Source organism: Triturus cristatus, chromosome 6, assembly GCF_964204655.1.
Source record: "Triturus cristatus chromosome 6, aTriCri1.1, whole genome shotgun sequence".
Lineage (NCBI taxonomy): Eukaryota > Metazoa > Chordata > Amphibia > Caudata > Salamandridae > Triturus > Triturus cristatus.
Genome location: NC_140589.1, coordinates 813,834,614 through 813,852,961, shown reverse-complemented (window position 1 = coordinate 813,852,961; position 18,348 = coordinate 813,834,614). Strand labels below are relative to the sequence as shown.

General features: G+C 47.4%; 1 protein-coding gene across 4 annotated transcripts in view; it reads left to right on the top strand.

Moving 5' to 3' along the window:
- The window catches only part of SDCCAG8 (SHH signaling and ciliogenesis regulator SDCCAG8), a 1,515,443-nt gene that overhangs the window by 630,266 nt on the left and 866,829 nt on the right, over nt 1–18,348 (top strand). For all 4 annotated transcript variants that reach the window (XM_085611405.1, XM_085611403.1, XM_085611406.1 and 1 more), the window contains exon 13: nt 17,907–18,049. In XM_085611405.1, the coding sequence (XP_085467531.1) occupies nt 17,907–18,049 (143 nt within the window). The remainder of the gene's footprint in view (nt 1–17,906; nt 18,050–18,348) is intronic.

The following is an 18,348-nucleotide window of genomic DNA, read 5'->3' as shown; positions in this document are numbered from 1 at the left end:
GGAAGAAGGTCTGCTGTGTTGCTGAAAGGACTGCAACTTTCTGCTGGACTGCTGCCCTCTTGACTGGGTGGGAAGGACTGGACCGGCATCTGCGGGCCGCGTATGCTATTTGATCGTGTTCTGCAAACCTTTCCCAGCTGACTTGCACCTTATTTTTCCGACTTACTTGAGGCGGCGGTAGAAATAAACTTTCAACTTTATCAAGCCACCCACAACTATATATCGGCAATAAGGCTCGTTTGTACTTACTGGACTGAGGATTTTTTATTCCTTCGTATATTATTCTGAATGCTCTGCATTCCCTCAATCGATAGTCACCATCGAACCTGTCTCTAAGGGGTGCTTCACAGATTGGCACCCGTACTTCTTGTCTGATCTATATTCATTTGTGAACAACTAGTAGCCGCTTACTCCTCTAGCTGAAGCTGTATGAGTATACAGTGTGCTGCCAAGGAGCTCCTTCACCTCGCAGACTCAATCTATTAAAGAGACCTCATTGATGTGAATTGTGACCGTTTTTTTTATTATCTCCTACTGCGCCCTGACGAAGGAATTGGTGGACTTTGGGGTCCTCTCCGAAACGCGCGTCTGCGCTTTGGCTGTTCATTGGTTGACATGAATTATGTGTGTTATTGTGTATCTCTGTATTTCTCTCTTGAATAGCATTTATGTGACATACACAGGTTTTTTTGTTACGTTTTTTATGTATTCTGCTCTCTTTAGATGTCTGTATTGTTTTTATTGTGTTATATGAGGTCCAATCCTGTGTTATTTCATTATTGTGGTTTCTTGTATGTGGGCTTGTCTTGGTATCTTCCTAGTATAAATTATTGAAACAATGTAAATTGAATTGTCTTTTTTATATTATTGTTTATATAAAAATAAATCTTAAAAAAAAGAATTATACTCTAGTTCTGTGATTTAATGAGGCATCTATTATCTGTGGGATGCATCACCAATTAAGAATTCTATAGGGGAGGTTTTGTTGTTTATAGTGCCGGCATCTGTTGTACCCAGGACCCCAAAGTGATTCCAAGGGCTAGTTGGGTGGCTTCCTGACTAGAGCCTCAGGGACAAAAGGTTCCAACAATTTTGAACCCAGCACTTGGACTCGGTCCTCTGTGAATCCTACACTGCCAAGTGGTGCCTCCCCAGCCCTGGACCCTCGGAAGTAAGCCTGAAGGTGCTTCCCAGCCCATCTGTGGACCCCTCTAACCGAGGCATCACCATTGTTCTGCTGCGCAATCCCAAGCAAAACTAACGCATAACCTCTGTTCCACATTGCAATCCTGAGCAGAACCAACCCATCACCTCTGCTGCGAAGATCCACCTAGTGCCAGGACTCCGCATCAACCTAGTCGCCTGTATCAGAACCCCCTTTGTGCGAAACTTTACCGACACAGTCCTTCACTTGGCAAATCTCTTGTCGATGGCAGCCTCCATGACAGGCTTTCTCATCACAGCCCTCTGGAACAGACGTATCGCTTCTGTGTGGCACATCCTCAACACTGGACTTTGCATCGCAAGCCATCATAGACGGGTTCCTCAATGACAACACAGGACTCAGCATCTCTACAGCTCCTAAGAAGCGGCGCATCACCTCGGCTGCGCGACACATCCTTGCCGCGGAACCTCGCAACGCTCCACAAACCTGGTATTCTTTTTCAGTGGGCCTAACTGAGTCCCTGTAACCGGCCCACGCTCCATCGCAGTCAGCCTGAACTTGTGACTTCATCCTTGTCCGGCACGAAGAGATATCCAAAGTTGGTGCTTTGTGCTTTTTGGAGCTATTTTCACTGAAATCTTTAAACCTACATATCTGCAGCTCTACTGATTGGATTTTTGTTGTTTTGGTCTTGTTTTATTTATTAAACGATAATCTTGTTTTCTAAATCTGGTGTGGGATCCTTTTGCGGTTTGTTTTTACTGTGTTACTGTTTGAAGTGTTGCACAAATACTTTACACATTGCCTCTAAGTTAATTCTGATTGCTCTGTTCCAAGCTACCAGAGGGCTGAGCACAGGTTAATTTAGGTTGTGCTTGTGGCTTCACCCTGACAAGGATTGTGGTTTCTTTTTTTTTTTTTTATTTCAAATCGTTTTTATTGAAAAAGAAATAGAAAATGACAGGACATACAAAAAATGACAAATGAAATCCCAGTACAAAACAAACAGCTAGTACCTGAGAACTGGCAAGTCTATAGATGAGTCATACCCATCACGGATATGGAGACAAATTCCTCATACACTTAATAATAAAATCAATAGGTCGGTACAGTAATTCAGGCCCTCACGTCCGAGAACATGGACTAGCTTATACCAATTTAAATTAAATTAAACTAAAGTAAGTTAAACAAAGGTATGTCATGGAACCACGCTTAGCACACCAAGATCCGATTGCGCTATGTTGAGTGAGCGCCCCAACTGCCAATGCCTTTGTTCATGTGTGTTACCCTCCCGAGTCTATAGTGTTAACAGTCATATTTCCGTATCTTCCATTCAGGGGGGGTCAAATGAGAACGAAGATCTATCTAGGGCCTTCCATAACCTCTTGTGAGGAGCATGCCATGGGGAGGAGTGCAGAGCTGGATTGTCAGCTCCTCTTAAAAACGAGAGCCATTCCTGCCAAAACCTGAATGATACCTCAGAGGCGCTTTTCCATTTACACAGCACCACCTTACAGGCTAGAGTAAGCAACACATCTAACAACTCACGATTATTGTCATTATGAAGCTCCTGGTCCAACACTCCCAATAGGACATAGGCAAACTCTCTTTTAGAATTCACCCTGAAAATATGATCTATGCAATCAAACACTTTCCCCCAGAACGGTCCCAGCACAGAGCAACCAAAGAGCATATGTGCTAAGTCTCCCACCTCTGAATCACAATTCCAACACAGCGGGTTGTCCCTCAGATGAAGTTCATGGAGTTTTTCTGGCGTCCAGTATGTCCTATTAATGAGCATGTATTTGGTTTGGGCTGGAATCGGTGAGATCTTATTCGTTAGAGCAGCAGCATGTATCAGATCCCAATCAAATACTAAACCGGTAGAGTTGGGTTCAGATTCCCACTTGGCTTCATTTTTCTTGTGTGCCTTCCTCGATGCAGGGAGAAGTAGCTTGTAAATTTTGGAAACGAAATGACCCGACTTCATAAGTCTTGGAACCTGGGTCTTAAGCCAGGGGTCATTCGTGTTGAGGGAGCGAGTAGACAGAATAACTTTGAGTTTCAAAAAGTCATAGAAATCCATTGGTGACAGATTGTGGCTAGCCTGGAGCGAGGAGAACGGCAAAGGGTGCCCCCTTTCAAATAAGTCGTTCACCAGGTTAATTCCTCTCTTAGACCAACTCCTCCACTGTAGTGATGGATTATACCATAAGGATACCATAGAAGACTTCCTCCACAGCAGTCCTACTTTATGAGTTTGATCAAGCCTCAGCAGTGCTCTTCTAGTGTTTAGTAAGATGTATTTGGAATGGGGGAGATGGGATAGGTCCATCGAGAGCAGTGCTACAAGAGGAGCATTACCAATCAAGGATTTTTCAATACCAATCAACAGCGGAGTGTAGTCCGCGTCCACAGTCAACCACTGTGCCCCTTGTTTACAGAGAAAGGCCGTCCGATAATTCCTGAAGCTAGGAAGACCCAGGCCGCCCTTTCCTTTTGATAGCCGAAGCTTCCTCATCGATATCCTGGGTTTCTTCCCCTGCCACAGGAACTCGCCAAATAGCCTATCTACCTTTGTCAGGAATGCCTCCGAAAATGTCATCGGCAACATACTCGCCAGGTAGTTCACCAATGGGTCACCATCATCTTTAAAGTTTCCGCCCTGACCCACCACGAAAGGAATTTCGGTGATCATCCCTCTAGTAATTTAGATATTTTCATCTGAATCAAGCTTTCGTTAACCCCCAATGTTGTGATTAGATCTTTATCAAATTCCAGCCCCAAATACTTAAAGCAGCCCGGTTGCCACGTCAGGCCGGAGTTCCCCATAACCTCTCTATTACCCAAATTATTCAGCAGTTTAACCTCTGTTTTATCTTTATTCAACTTGTATCCCGACACCCTGGAGAATTCATCAATGGTAGAAATGAGGGCCGATATAGCCTCCTCCGCCTTTTCCGATACTATTAGGACATCATCCGCATATGCGGTCAGCTTTATTATACAGTCTTCAAATGGAATTCCAGCAATACCATCGTTAGCTCTCAAGAGACAGAGAAATGGCTCAATGGCCAATAGAAACAGTGAAGGTGAGAGGGGACACCCCTGTCTGGTACCTTGGTGCAATTGAAACGCGGAGGAAAATGAACCGCCAGCTCTAACTCTAGCAGAGGGGCAAGAATATAAAGACATCACCATCTTCGTAAAAAATTGGCCCAGGTTGAATTTATTTAAGACCGCATTCAATTATTCCAGTCGACTCTGTCGAAAGCCTTTTCGGCGTCAAGCGTAATTGCAACAGTGGGGGTAGATAACAATTTTGCTTTTTCGAGTACATGAGCTAGTATCCTGGTATTGTCACTGGACAATCTATGTTTTAAAAAACCCGCCTGGGAGGCGTGGACCAGAATCATGGCTAGGAGTTTACAATCAAGATTTATGAGCGAGATAGGCCTATAATTCTGTGGAAGCGTTGGGTCTTTCCCTTCCTTTGGGAGCACCGCAATGATGGCCTCAGCTAACGTGCCTTTCACCTCCCCTATAGTGCTGATTTCTTGGAATAGGTGCAAGAGCGGTTGTAATAAAAGTGAGGAAAAGCCCTTATAGAATCTAGCAGTGAACCCATCCGGTCCGGGTGCCTTACCGCATTTTAATGACTTAATGACTAACTCGACTTCCTGAAGCGTGATGGGACCGTTAAGGTCATCACGATCCATAGTAGAGAGGGAGGGAAGATTACATTCATCCAAATAGCCCTCGATTTTGGAGTCGACTACCTCTGTATTTTTGGCATAAAGTTGCTCATAGAATTGTTTGAAAACCTCTGCTATCTTGACCGGGTACGAGGGTGTTGTCCACCCCCTGGTCCCTGATGGAATTTATCATATTTTTCTGTATTTTGAATTTGAGGTATGCAGCGAGGCACTTCCGTGCCTTATTTGATTCACATAGTTTGAATTGTTTCCTCCTATTTAACCAAATCCCCGCTCTTTCACTCACTATTTTGTTATATTCGTACTTCTTATTGGCTAGTTTATTCAGTGTTTCCTCCTTCCTATCAAACAAGTGTTGCTTCTCTAGTGCGGCAATTTCTGATGGATACATCTGCCAGTGGATTCCTCACCTTGTGAATATCCCCTGCGCCAGCATTCCACGGAACTTTTCTTCCCCAGCATTCCACGTCGACGTGGGCGACGTCATAATACATCGGCTCCGCTCGCGACTCCGTATGACGTCACCGGAGCCATAAGAGGCCCACGTCGGCGTGATGACGTCAGTTCCCTTTTTTCCGCGCCGTCGACGCGCAACGGTTTTTTCCCAGTGCTCTCTAGCTACTTTGTAGTCTAGTGGTGTAACTTTGTTAAAATCGGTATGTCTTCGACGAGGAAGTCGGGCTTTAAGCCCTGCAGGGAATGCGAAGGCCTGATGTCCATGACGGATCCGCATCAGAACTGTTTATGGTGTCTTTCCTCTGATCATGACATGGAAGAGTGCGGGTGCTGTAGGAGCATGAATCCTAAAGCGCTGAAGGAGAGGAAGACCAAACTCTTCATGAAGAAGATCGGTGAGGAGAAGAGGGGGAGAAAAAAGGAGAAATCCAGGCGAGAGTCATCGACTTCGAGGTCGTCGAAGTCGAAGAAGCACCACAAGAAGAGGAAGCATTCTTCTCGACGTCGGTCCTCGAAGTCTAGGAGGTCGGGGTCGGCTTCGCCCCGTCGACGTCGGAGCAAGGCCTTGTCCCCTTCTCCTGATAAGTCTCCGAAGTCTCCCTCGCCGAAGCGGGCTCCAGCTCGTTCCCCGACGCCGTCACCGGCACCGTCCAAGGCTTCGACTCCGGGTCGAGTGGAATCTGATGTTCATTTGGATGAGCAGGAGCAGGAGGAGGCTGTTCCGGTGCCTGATGACTCTGCGGCTCCGGTGGATGATTCTGAGGAGCCGACGCCGGTGACTCCACAAGGGGATACAGGGGCGGTCCCTTATCCCCAATTCCCGGCTCCAGGTACGGATCCTTCGGGATTTCTGAATGCCATGTATGGTATTTTTCAGAAGGCATCCTTCCCATCCGGAGCACCAGCTGGTCCCGTGGGTCCGATGGCGTTTACACTGGGAGTGCCGCAGCAATACGCTCAGGCTCCTTTTCTGCCCTTTATGCAGATGGCGCCTTCTTGGCAGTTTCCGGCGCCGGTTGGGGATTCGATTCGACCTCGGATGGACCGTCAATCTTCGGAGCCTTCTTCGACGCCGAGGCCGACTCCATCGGCGCCGCGTCCGGCGCCGCCGTCTCCACCTATGGCGCCTCCGACGCCGGTGCCTTTGGCTCCACCGACGCCGCGTACGACGTCGACGACGCCGGCTCCCCGGATCCGATCGAGGCGGGAGGCCCAAAGGGTATTGGAGGAAGGAAGATATCTGACAGAGGTGGAAGAAGGTGAAGTCGACTCTTCTTCGGATGAGTCTGAAGGAATAGAGGAAGCAAGTGGTTTGGATACCACCCCAGAGTGGGAGCATGCTTCTGCAAGGTCTTCTCCTCCACAGGAATTGGCACCCTACCATGTCGTGATCAAGAAGGCCGCGGAGTTGTTGGATCTGCAGCTGCCCTCTGTGGAGTACAAATCCAATCTGCTTACAGAGGTGTTGCACTCTCCGACGTCTGCTTCGGAGCCTTTGTTACCTTTCAATGAGGCTCTCTTGGAACCAGTGTTGGAGGTGTGGAAGAAGCCTCTATCAGCTCCGGCGGTTTGCAGACAGGTGGCAAGGAGGTACAGGGTTGCACCAGGAGACCCGGATTTTTTATCCACGCATCCTTCTCCGGAGAGCCTAGTGGTGCAGGCTTCATGTTCTAAACATGCTTCGGGTGCTTTCCCCCAATCTCCTGCTGATAGGGAGTCAAAGAAAGTTGATCAGGCGGCCAAAAAGACTTTCTCCTCAGGAAGTATGGCGTTGAAGTCATCAAATGCCACATGCTTGCTGGGGCGTTATGTTCATGCCCTGATGGACTCTTTAAAAACTTTGGCCCCTAAGTTACCTGAGGGGGATAAGTCGTCCTCCTTGGAGGTTGTTGCGGACACTCAGGCAGCTGCCAGGCAGGTGATCCAGTCTGGGCTGGATACGGCGGACTCGGTGGCGAGGATTATGGGGTCGTCCATTGCTGCAAGGAGACAGGCTTGGCTCCGTTCTTCAGGTTTTTCAGCAGATGTCCAGGCTACGCTGGTAGATCTGCCTTTTGATGGACAGAAGTGTTTTGGGGAGAAGGCAGATTCTGCCCTTCAACGTTTTAAGGACAGTAGGTTGACAGCGAAGTCCTTGGGTCTGCAGGCTCCTGCTAAGGGTTCAACATTCCGAAAGGCTAGGGGATTCGGAAGATCATCTTTTCGTTCCTTCCGTCAACCCCAGCAGCAGCAGCAACAACAGCAGCAGAATCCCCTCTATCGCTCCTATAGAGGGAAGCAAAGGGGTCGGAAAGGTTCCGGTCGCAACCCTTCTTCTTCCTCCTCCTCCTCTGCTCCAAATGAGGCTTCAGGGAAGCAGCCCTAGATCCCCCATCCCGGATCATGTAAGACCTGTGGGGGGTCGGGTGTCCTACTTTCTATGGGGTTGGAAATCTGTTACAACCGACCTTTGGGTTTTGAACCTCGTGGAGACTGGGTACGCCCTTCCCTTTCGGGAGTTTCTTCCCCCTTACCCTCCTTGCCAAGGTTATTGCTCGGAAGACCATCTGCTTCTCCTGCAGAAAGAAGTTCTAGCCTTGCTTCAAAAGGGTGCGATAGAGGTGGTTCCGGAGCAGGAAAGGGGTCAGGGATGCTACTCCCGGTATTTTCTGATCCCCAAAAAGGACGGCAGATTGCGTCCGATTCTGGACCTCAGAATCTTGAACTGTTACCTGAAACAGGAGAAGTTCAAGATGCTGACCCTTGCGCAGGTCCTTCAAGCGTTGCAGCAAGGAGACTGGATGGTGTCGCTCGACTTGCAGGACGCGTACTTTCATGTCCCAATCCTGAAGTCGCACAGGAAGTATCTCCGTTTTACGGTTGGGTCGCAACATTATCAGTTTGCGGTCCTCCCGTTTGGTCTTACTACCGCACCTCGAGTCTTCACAAAGGTGATGGCAGTGGTGGCTGCTCATCTCAGGAGGTTGGGGATTCCGGTTTTCCCCTACCTGGACGACTGGCTTCTGAAGGCAGAGTCCCCAGAGATGGTGCAGCGTCATCTGCAGGTGACAACTCAGCTGTTGTTCGACTTGGGTTTTTCGATCAATGTGCCCAAATCTCACCTGGTGCCCTCTCAACGCAACCTGCTCATAGGGGCGGTACTGGGCACTACTGTGTGTCGAGCATTCGCTCCTCCTCAAAGGATTCTCTACATTCAGGAAATGGTCCCTTTATTCCACAATGGAGCGGTTGTTCCAGTTCTGAAGGTTCTTCGCCTGCTCGGTCTGTTCGCCTCCTGCATTCTGTTGGTCAACCATGCACACTGGCACATGAGGGCGCTCCAGTGGTGCCTCCGCAGGCAGTGGTATCAGCACAACGGGGATCTCGGGGAGTCAATCAGGATCTCCAGAGAAGCTGCAGCGGATCTATCTTGGTGGAGCGTGGAGGGCAATCTGTCCCAAGGAAAGCCCTTCCATCTACCTCCATCGGTGGCCACAGTGATATTGGATGCCTCCACCCTGGGGTGGGGTGCTCATCTGGGGGATCTGGAGATCAAGGGTCTTTGGTCTCCAGAGGAAAGGTTGCTTCATATCAACCTTCTGGAATTGCGGGCGATTCGTTTGGCACTCAAGGCCTTCCTCCCTTCCCTTCGCGGTCAGTCGATTCAAGTCCTGACGGACAACACGACCGCGATGTGGTATGTCAACAAGCAGGGAGGAGTGGGGTCTCTTTGTCTGTGCAGAGAGGCCCTGCGTTTATGGTCCTGGGCTCAGGACCATCAGATTTGTCTGATGACAAATCATCTGGCCGGGGTACTGAACGTGCGTGCGGACAGTCTCAGTCGGCAGTTCTCCGCCGATCACGAGTGGAGGCTCCATCCGGAGGTGGTTCGTCACGTCTTTCGGACGTGGGGTACCCCTCGGGTGGACCTGTTCGCCACCCGCGAGAACGCGCACTGCCCGTCATTCTGCAGTCTCCAGTTTCCGATGCAGGGGGCGCTGGGGGACGCGTTTCAGTTGAGTTGGGACTCACAGCTCCTTTACGCGTTTCCTCCCATACCCTTGATTCCTCGGGTTCTGAGGAAGATTCGCCAGGACCGGGCCCAAGTTATTTTGGTCGCCCCGGATTGGCCAAGAAGGGTGTGGTATACAGATCTTCTCCACCTCTCCTCGTGCCCTCCGCTCCGTCTCCCTCTGAGGGCAGACCTCCTCTCGCAGTCGGGGGGGCAGGTTCTACACCCCCACCTCCAGAGCTTACACCTTCATGCCTGGAGATTGAACGGGGCAACCTGAATTCTTTCTCTCTCCCATCTGATGTGGTGGATGTTATTTTATCGACCAGGCGACAGTCCACCAAGTCCATTTACTCCTACAGGTGGTCCAAGTTTGTTAAATGGTGTGGAGAGAGATCCATTGACCCTTTGAAAGCCCATCTTTCTGAGGTGCTCCAGTTTGCCCTTTCCTTGGCTCAGCAGGGCTGTGCTGTGGCCACGGTCAAGGGCTATCTTTCGGCCTTGTCGGCTTTTCTATGCCTTCCGGATCAACCGTCGCTATTTAAATCTCCGGTTGTTATGAGGTTCATCAAGGGCCTTACAAACATGTTTCCTCCCACTCCTTTTGTAATGCCACAGTGGGATCTTAATCTTGTTTTGACCTTTCTGATGGGGTCTCCTTTTGAGCCTCTACATAGCTGTCCGTTGAGGCTGTTGTCCTTTAAGGTGGTTTTTCTTGTAGCCATAACCTCGGCAAGGAGGGTGAGTGAGCTTCAAGCTCTTAGTTCCAAACCTCCTTTTCTTACCTTACATGCTGAACGGATGGTTCTCAGGACCAGGGCTGCCTTCCTGCCAAAAGTTGTTACTCCTTTCCATTTGGGGCAGTCTATTACCCTCCCTGTTTTCTATCCACTCCCTCATCCTTCCAAAGAGGAGGAAAGACTCCATCGTCTGGACCCAAAGAGAGCAGTCAGCTTTTACTTGGACAGGACTAAAGACTTTCGCCTTGATGATCAACTTTTCGTTGGTTACGTTGGTCATTCAAAGGGTAGAGCGGTGCACAAGCGCACATTATCAAGGTGGATTGTCCTTACCATCAAGATCTGCTACGCCCTGGCTGGTAAGACTCCTCCTGAGGGTATTCGTGCTCACTCTACTAGAGCTAAGTCTTCAACATCTGCTCTGGCCCGGGGTGTTCCTGTGGCAGATATTTGTAAAGCCGCGACTTGGGCCTCCCTCCATACTTTCGCAAAGCATTATTGCTTGGACTCTGAGATGAGGAGGGAGGGCCACTTTGCGCGCTCGGTCCTGCAAGACTTTTTGGTTTAGGAAGGTGGACACCCTCCTCCGGGAGTGGGGACTGCTGTGGGAATCTATTCACAAGGTGAGGAATCCACTGGCAGATGTATCCATCAGAAGAACAAGTTACTTACCTTCGGTAACGCTTTTTCTGGTGGATACAGTATCTGCCTGTGGATTCCTCACTGGCCCACCCGCCTCCCCGTTGTCCACCTTCGTATGCCATAGGATAAGTCTTGTTTGTGATGCTTGTACATTTGTTGGAAATGCTTGTTCATTTGGCATCTTTCTCCTTTATATACTGTGTATATGTGTTGGAGTATTGTATACTGTGTATTCTTGGAGTTTGTCGTTGGTTCACCTGTTCGCCTCGAAGGCACGGAAAAAATGGGTGGAACTGACGTCATCACGCCGACGTGGGCCTCTTATGGCTCCGGTGACGTTATACGGAGTCGCGAGCGGAGCCGATGTATTATGACGTTACCCACGTCGACGTGGAATTCTGGGGAAGAAAAGTTCCGTGGAATGCTGGCGCAGGGGATATTCACAAGGTGAGGAATCCAAAGGCAGATACTGTATCCACCAGAAAAAGCGCCACCGAAGGTAAGTAACTTGTTCTTCACCCTCTAACGTCGCCAGTGCTTTATTGGGGTTCTTGTTTATGGCAGATTTTATTTTAATCGCGACTCCTCGTATCGTACTCTTTAGCGCCTCCCAACGAATCAAATCAGTAGTGTCTCCTCTAATGTTATGCTCTAAGTACTCTCTAATCGCAGCCTCGATCGTTACTCTATGTTGTTCTTTTTCGAAGACCTCCTCATTAAATCTCCAGATTGAGTGCTGAGTGGAAGATTTGACGTTGGAGATGGACAGGGAGATGCATGAGTGATCGGATAAAACACTTGGTTCTATGGATGTTTCTTCTATTCTGGGGATTCCATTCTTTGTAATGAATAGATAATCAATCCTGGAGAATGAATCATGTGGAGGAGAGTAAAAGGTATAATCCCTCCCGCCAGGGTTCTGCAACCTCCATGTGTCTACTAAATGGAACCGAGTACACAGGTTAGTGAAGGCCCTATGAGATCTATTGCTTCGGAAAGAGCATCTGGAATCTCTGTCCAATACTGGATCAAATGGTAGATTAAAGTCCCCTGCGAGAATGTGTATGGCTGAGTCAGGTATAGTCTCTAATTGCTTGGCCAGATCGGACTAAAAAGTCAGATCACATGTATTAGGAGCATAGACATTTGTAACATAGAATTCAGTTTCATCTTTAGCCAGCTTGGTCGTAACCCACCGCCCTTTGGTGTCAGTAGTGGAGGAAAGCAAATCTACGTTAGATTTTTTTGCAATCAATGTTAGGACCCCATTTTTGTTCCCTATCGCCTCTGACCCTGCAACCTCAACAACAAATGTATTCCTCAGAGTATGAAACTGCTTAGCATCAAGTTTAGATTCCTGCAACAGGACAATATCGCCTTTTTGCCTACGCAAATAATCCAGGACTTTCTGGCACTTAACGGGCTGATTAAGACCTTTGACGTTGAGAGAGAGTATTTTCAAGTTATTCACTCTTGTTACGCCTATAGGAGTGTCAATTGTGGGTAGTAACATATCCAATCAGTAGCTAACATAGTGAAGTGTTAATAGACTACACTTAAATGTACTTGTATAGATCCCCCTCATACTCTCCAGAAACCCCCCAACTATCACAGCATTGGCATGAGGGTAAAAGTGGTGTCTGGCCTGAACCTGGCTAAATGAGACGACCACAGGTCGAGAGGTGTCAGCTAAGGCAACGCAACGGAGCATTCTATCTGGGCCGTGGCGGAACAATCGGCAAAGGTATTGGCAGTAAAATGATGTGGAACCTAGTAAGCATTGGAACATGACATAGGCAACAACAACACAAAAGAAAATTAGCACAGAAAACAGACATTTACCCCACCCTACCCCCCTTCCCCATCCTCCCTCCTCCCCTTCTCCCACCGAACCACCCTCCCCCTTCTCCCCACCCCGAGATAAGCTAGTAGACATGGTGACATGGAAAAAATAGTAGTCCCTCCCATGGCCTCAATTCGTATCCATGTTAACAATTCAGGATCTAACCTAACATACAGAACAGCGCATAACTTGTGCACCCATTGAGCAATAGCATTTGTTTAAGTAACAACTGACAAATACAAACATAGCTGCAATTGGTCCATCCCCCGATAGGGTTTTCTACTTTCCACTGACCGCAGATCCCCTTTTAAGAGGGCATTAGGTGCACCTCCATAAATCTCGACTGGTTGGGGACCCCTAGTATATACCAGTTAACGATTAGTGATTAGCATTCAAACTTCTTCCTGAACATAACCCAACAGTGCAATAGTACAGCAATACAGCAATACCTCAGGACCCATCATTTTATGACCATCAATGAAACAATGACATAATAATCTGCTACGGAAACGAGGGATCCTATTTAGAGGAGCAAGCAGATGCCAACGATGAGGTTTCCATATGTAGATCTTCGTCTCCCTCCAGAACCTGCCCAAGCTTTACTGGATCTGTGAAGATCCGTGGAGAACCCTTAATGAAGACACGGAACTTTGCAGGGCCCACAAAGCCAAATTGGTGACCCAGCGACTTCAACTTTGGACGTAAGGCAAGAAAAGCTTTCCTCGTATCCACAGTTTCTTTACTGTAGTCCTGTGATATGTATACCTTATTGGATTTCCATAGTACGTGGTTATTTTTGCACACAAATGACAGTATTTGATCCACATGCTGGTAACGCAAGGGCTTACAAACAATAGGCCGTGGACCTTTTTGACCCGGCATGATCCTGCCTGGAACCCTATGAGCTCTATCAAATTCTAGTGGGTGATGAAAGTTAAGATTGGTTGCCTGGGAGAACCATGCCTCCAGGAATGGGACACAGGACTCGTATGACTCTTCGGACCCCTCCGGTATTCCAAAGATCCGTAAGTTCCCTCTCCAATTTCTGTCCTCCAATTCCGACAGCTTCCTTGACATCTGTTCTGTGGAGATATGTAGGTGTTTAAGGGAGCTACAGGTTTTGGTCTCCGAATCCTCTAAACGACTGATTCTTGATTCTGACTCTGTAAGTCTGGCATTAGTGTCTCGGATGTCTTTACGGATAGCTACAATTTCTTCCTTTGTGGATTTCGCAATCTCCCTCACCTCTTCTAGTTTATTCAATATTATGTCCATCGTATCGGTCACATCCTTTTTACCTTTGATAGGTGAGATCGGACTAGGGGGTTCAGCCTTAAGTCTTTTTAGGTTCTTTGTGTCTTTGTCCCCCATCTTGTGATCACTCGTAGAAGTTGCTTGACTCAAGTACCCAGCCTGATAACTCTTAAGAAGGCCCAGTCAGATCAGATCGTGGCCCAGTCAGTTCGTGGCTAGTAGCCCTCTGCCAGACCCATCAACTGCACACCGGCAAGATATTCACCTCTGCAATGATATTTCTACCGGGTCCCCCCCTACTGCTGATAGCGGCGTGGTTAGGGATTTAAGATTGTAGAGTAGACATCCGCGCCCTACTTGTGGCCAGCATGTTGTGCAGGGGGAGCGTTGTCGTCGAGCTCCTATCACAACACATTCATCAAGCACAGACCTTCCAGCTCCACCATTCTCCGTGATTGACCTATCTGCACAGCGAGCCACCCACGCCCTCACTGCAAATCCTCTTGTGATCCATGCACTGCTCAGATCCCGTGCACCGCAAACGTGGGCATGGTGCCTCCAATCCTCATCTCACTGCATTACAGTACAATTTCATATTTTTTTAGTTAATCCTGCCCAATGCCATCCTCATTGTCATCCTCTCTCAGGTCAACAATAGCTGCACAATCAGCGCAAATGCACATTTAGGGGACCGTGACACCTGTTTTACCAGCAACCCATTGTGTAGTACATCTTGCCTTCAATAGTACTCATTATGCACTCCATTCGCCTTCGTGTGCCCTCATGTGTCGCATAAGTGCCGCTTAAGAGAATGCCAAATGTCCAACTGCTGATTTCAAAGACCCGAAAGGAGCCCGGCAACCGCCGCCGCTGCCGCCATTTTGTGAAGGATCGACCCCATACATCAATCTAGCTTTTACTTGTAATACGATGTCCCCATTTGCATTGATCTTAAAGTCCTTCACCTTCCATGCGTGCCATTGGCGGTCCCTGCACTGACCTCCTTCCTTATTCCAGCCTTCCTCGCATCGCACTCCGACGAGCACACAGGAGCCTCAGAAACCCTCGGAAGTCCCTACAGCCGTCATTTTGATACGTCCATGTATTGGTGATTACCGGCAATACTCCGCACGTTGGGGGTGATATATAAGCTTGCCATAGATTATTCTACCCTTCATGCGCTCCATTGGTGCTCCCACGCCGACCTCCCTTCTCGTTCACGTCTGCCTCGTGCTCCGACAAACATGCAGGGACCTTCGAGTTTCCCACCGCCGCCATTTTACACATCTACGTTACCCGTCATGTCGGGGATAATATACACCACAGTATCCAGTCCCATACTCAGTCCACTCACTCTTGTTGTGGTGACGGCGTGGTCCCCTCTGATCATCCAAGGAGGTAGTGGTAGCCACAGCGCCAGCGTCCGCCGGAGGCCAGCAGGATCCCACGGCTGCGTGCACCGCTCATGATTGGTCTCCAGGGCACTTGCCTACAACTCGCCTTCAGGGTTGCTTAGGCATCTCAGAATCATCCCAGAGGTAGACCTCAACCTCCGATCACCATATTCATCGTTTTCGTTAATCACAGCTTTGATAGTGACTCCCAAATTGCTCCGTGCTTCACTGCCACGGGAGGAGCGCTGCGCTAAGCCACCATCTTCTCCGGCGTCCAAACCATGCCCCAGGATTGTGGTTTCTGATACAGTAGGGTTTTACCCCCCTCAAACAGCAACTCAATTTCTTACACCATCCAACCCAAAGAGTTGGCACGGGTTCCTGGGAGTGCTTTAACCTATGTCTCACCAGATACAACACATCTGAATAAGATTTGTTGAATCTTTCACCAAAGGGTATGGCACATGTGCTCTATTGCTCAGGTGCCTGAACAACAAATATGTGGTGTAATTTTTTTTATGTACAAGGCCTACAGGAAACTGCAACAATTGACATCCCATTACCTCACTACCTGGAATCTCCGATCATCCTTCTTCCTCATGATTCACCAACGATACTTCATACTGCAAAAATACAACAGCCAATCACCGAGAGTACAGAGTTCCAATCTCGTGAGCAGTATCTAACTACTTATGACTTCTAAAAACATAATTATTTGGCTCCTCAATTCTTAACCTCAAGACAGCGACTAAAGTATGTTGACCAAGTGATCTGCCTTACATTCGACTGGACATCAGTTAATCTTGATCACTGAGTTTTATCTTTTTTTGGGTCCAGGTTTTGGCAGTGCAGCTGTCGAACAGACCCATTGCTAACAGAATTTATGCAGTAGGCTTTGGGCCAGCAACATTCAACCAGAGGCTAATTCTGTCTCTTTCAGCCATTGGCTTGACACTTTGTTAATCATATCTCGGTTCAGCCCAAAGGAGTGTTTATCTTTTAACTAATGCGATTGGCTATTCTTATGTATACTTTTCCTTACACATAAGAGCTTGCACTGAACTGCAGGAGGGACTACTTTACATCTGTAGCCCTCTCTGTCCACTCCTGCTAGTTCCCTCCTTTGTGTTTTGCTATGTTCCCGCTTGCTCCTCCCTCACCTCTTCCCTCCCACCACTTTCTCGTGTTCAATCCTTCCTTCTTCCCCTTTCCACACTTTCTTCTGTCTTTCCTCTTGTGCCCTTTGACCTCCACCCACCTCGTCCTTGCACATTTCCCTTCCCGTGTGCTCCTTGTCACCTCCAAATTCATCTGTCACCTCCTCATCTTGTGCGGTTTTCAGCTGACCATTTTTTCCGTTAGAAATAAAAGGCGGATTACATTGATGGTGGTCGTACGTTTCATGTATTTTTGTTTCCTTAGCAAAAGAAGGCTGGGTAGCAACGCAACCTTCTTTATAGTCCTTCTTTTATGTCTGTGGTTTAGAAACTAAGAATGATTGATTATAATGAAGGCTCCCTTGCCATCCGACCTGTATTTAAAATAGAAAGAAACACAGGGCTGTATAGAAGGCATGGAAGCCTTCAATACAGTCCACCTTTTCGTTTTTCTTACTTTAATGTGCGTATGCTGTATGCGTTGGCACATTAAACACAGACGTAATGGCTTTGGCAATTCTTGTTCATTTTTCTTTTCTTTTAGCATACTTGAGCATTGTGAAACACATGCATCACTTTCCTTAACACCAAAATAAATAAACATTGTGGGCTTATCTTGTACTTTGTGAGTCTGACAGCATTTTCCTTAAAACTTATCTAAAAGTATATACGTTATTTTTGTCTTTCCTGGCAAGATGCATCTAAAAAGCACATTTGCTATGAATATTTTTTTAATGCATCACGTTGTTAAAATGTAGACACAACATTCAATTGTTTTCGAATGCATCTATTGAAGAGACGTTTGAAAAAGTCTTGTACACTTCAGGAAAAACTAACATTGTGATACGGAGCGGAAAAACGAATGTACAAATATTAAATGCATCTATATTTTAATATAGGCATTTTGTCCAAATGTAGCAATTTGCACATATTTCACAAATGTATTCTCTGTTTCCGAGTTGCTAAAAATACATGGGCAAATAGTTTGGTAACGTGCATTCAAAATATAGCTTACAGTACACGTCATCATTTCCTGACAACTGCAGCATAGAAAATGACTGAGTACTGGTATGCTATAAGAAGTCTACACTGTGACGCACATCCGCTCCTCTGTTTTTACCAGGGACATGGTGGGACCGAACAGCACGGATGACCCAGTGCTGGTGCAGTTTGTTTCTTCGTTTTATTAGCACATATCACACGGATGCAGTCCTATACCGACCGATCAATGCGAAAACTACTTTTTTGCACCATCCAGTCATTACAAACATCAATTTCAAATTCTGATGACATCGGTGCAATGAATGCATTTTTTGCTTGCTAAAAAAAACAGTACTACTGTTTTCTTAGAAATGTCATATGTTGAACCTGGGACAACAACTATTTCTTATTAAAAAAATATGCTTGTTTCTAATGAAGCAACAAATATATAATTTTTTTGAATGATATAGAGACTAAGAATCAAGAACACGTTTTCTGCTTGAGACGAGCACATGCTATACAGTTTTTATCTCACTTTCATTTTTTGATGTATTTTTTTTTCTCCAGGAAATTGAAAAGCTGGGATTCGAGCTGAGTGACAACAAGCAGCGCCTGGAACACGTCCAGCGAGACGCGACGGGAGCAAAAGACGAGTGCCTGCGCCTGACAGAACTGCTGGGCAAATCCGAGCGCCAACTGCATCTCACCAGGTACCCCTCTAATCCTGTTACATGCCACAAAAACCTGATTCATTTTGCCACAGCCCAGTTCCAGATATTGTGGCCGTCCTCCACGTGCACCCTTCTTAGGCACGGCTGTGCCTAGCCGTACATGAATTAATGGTGCTTTTGGCGAGGGACAACAGATTAAAATTGAAAATACAGCATTAGGGTCCAGTTTTTTGTCAGGTCTATTCTTTATTTAGGAGCATGCTGTGTTTATTTAAAAAAAATTTAATGTGGAAGACGCAAGAACGCAATGGCACACGTGGCTGGCACAAAACGTAACT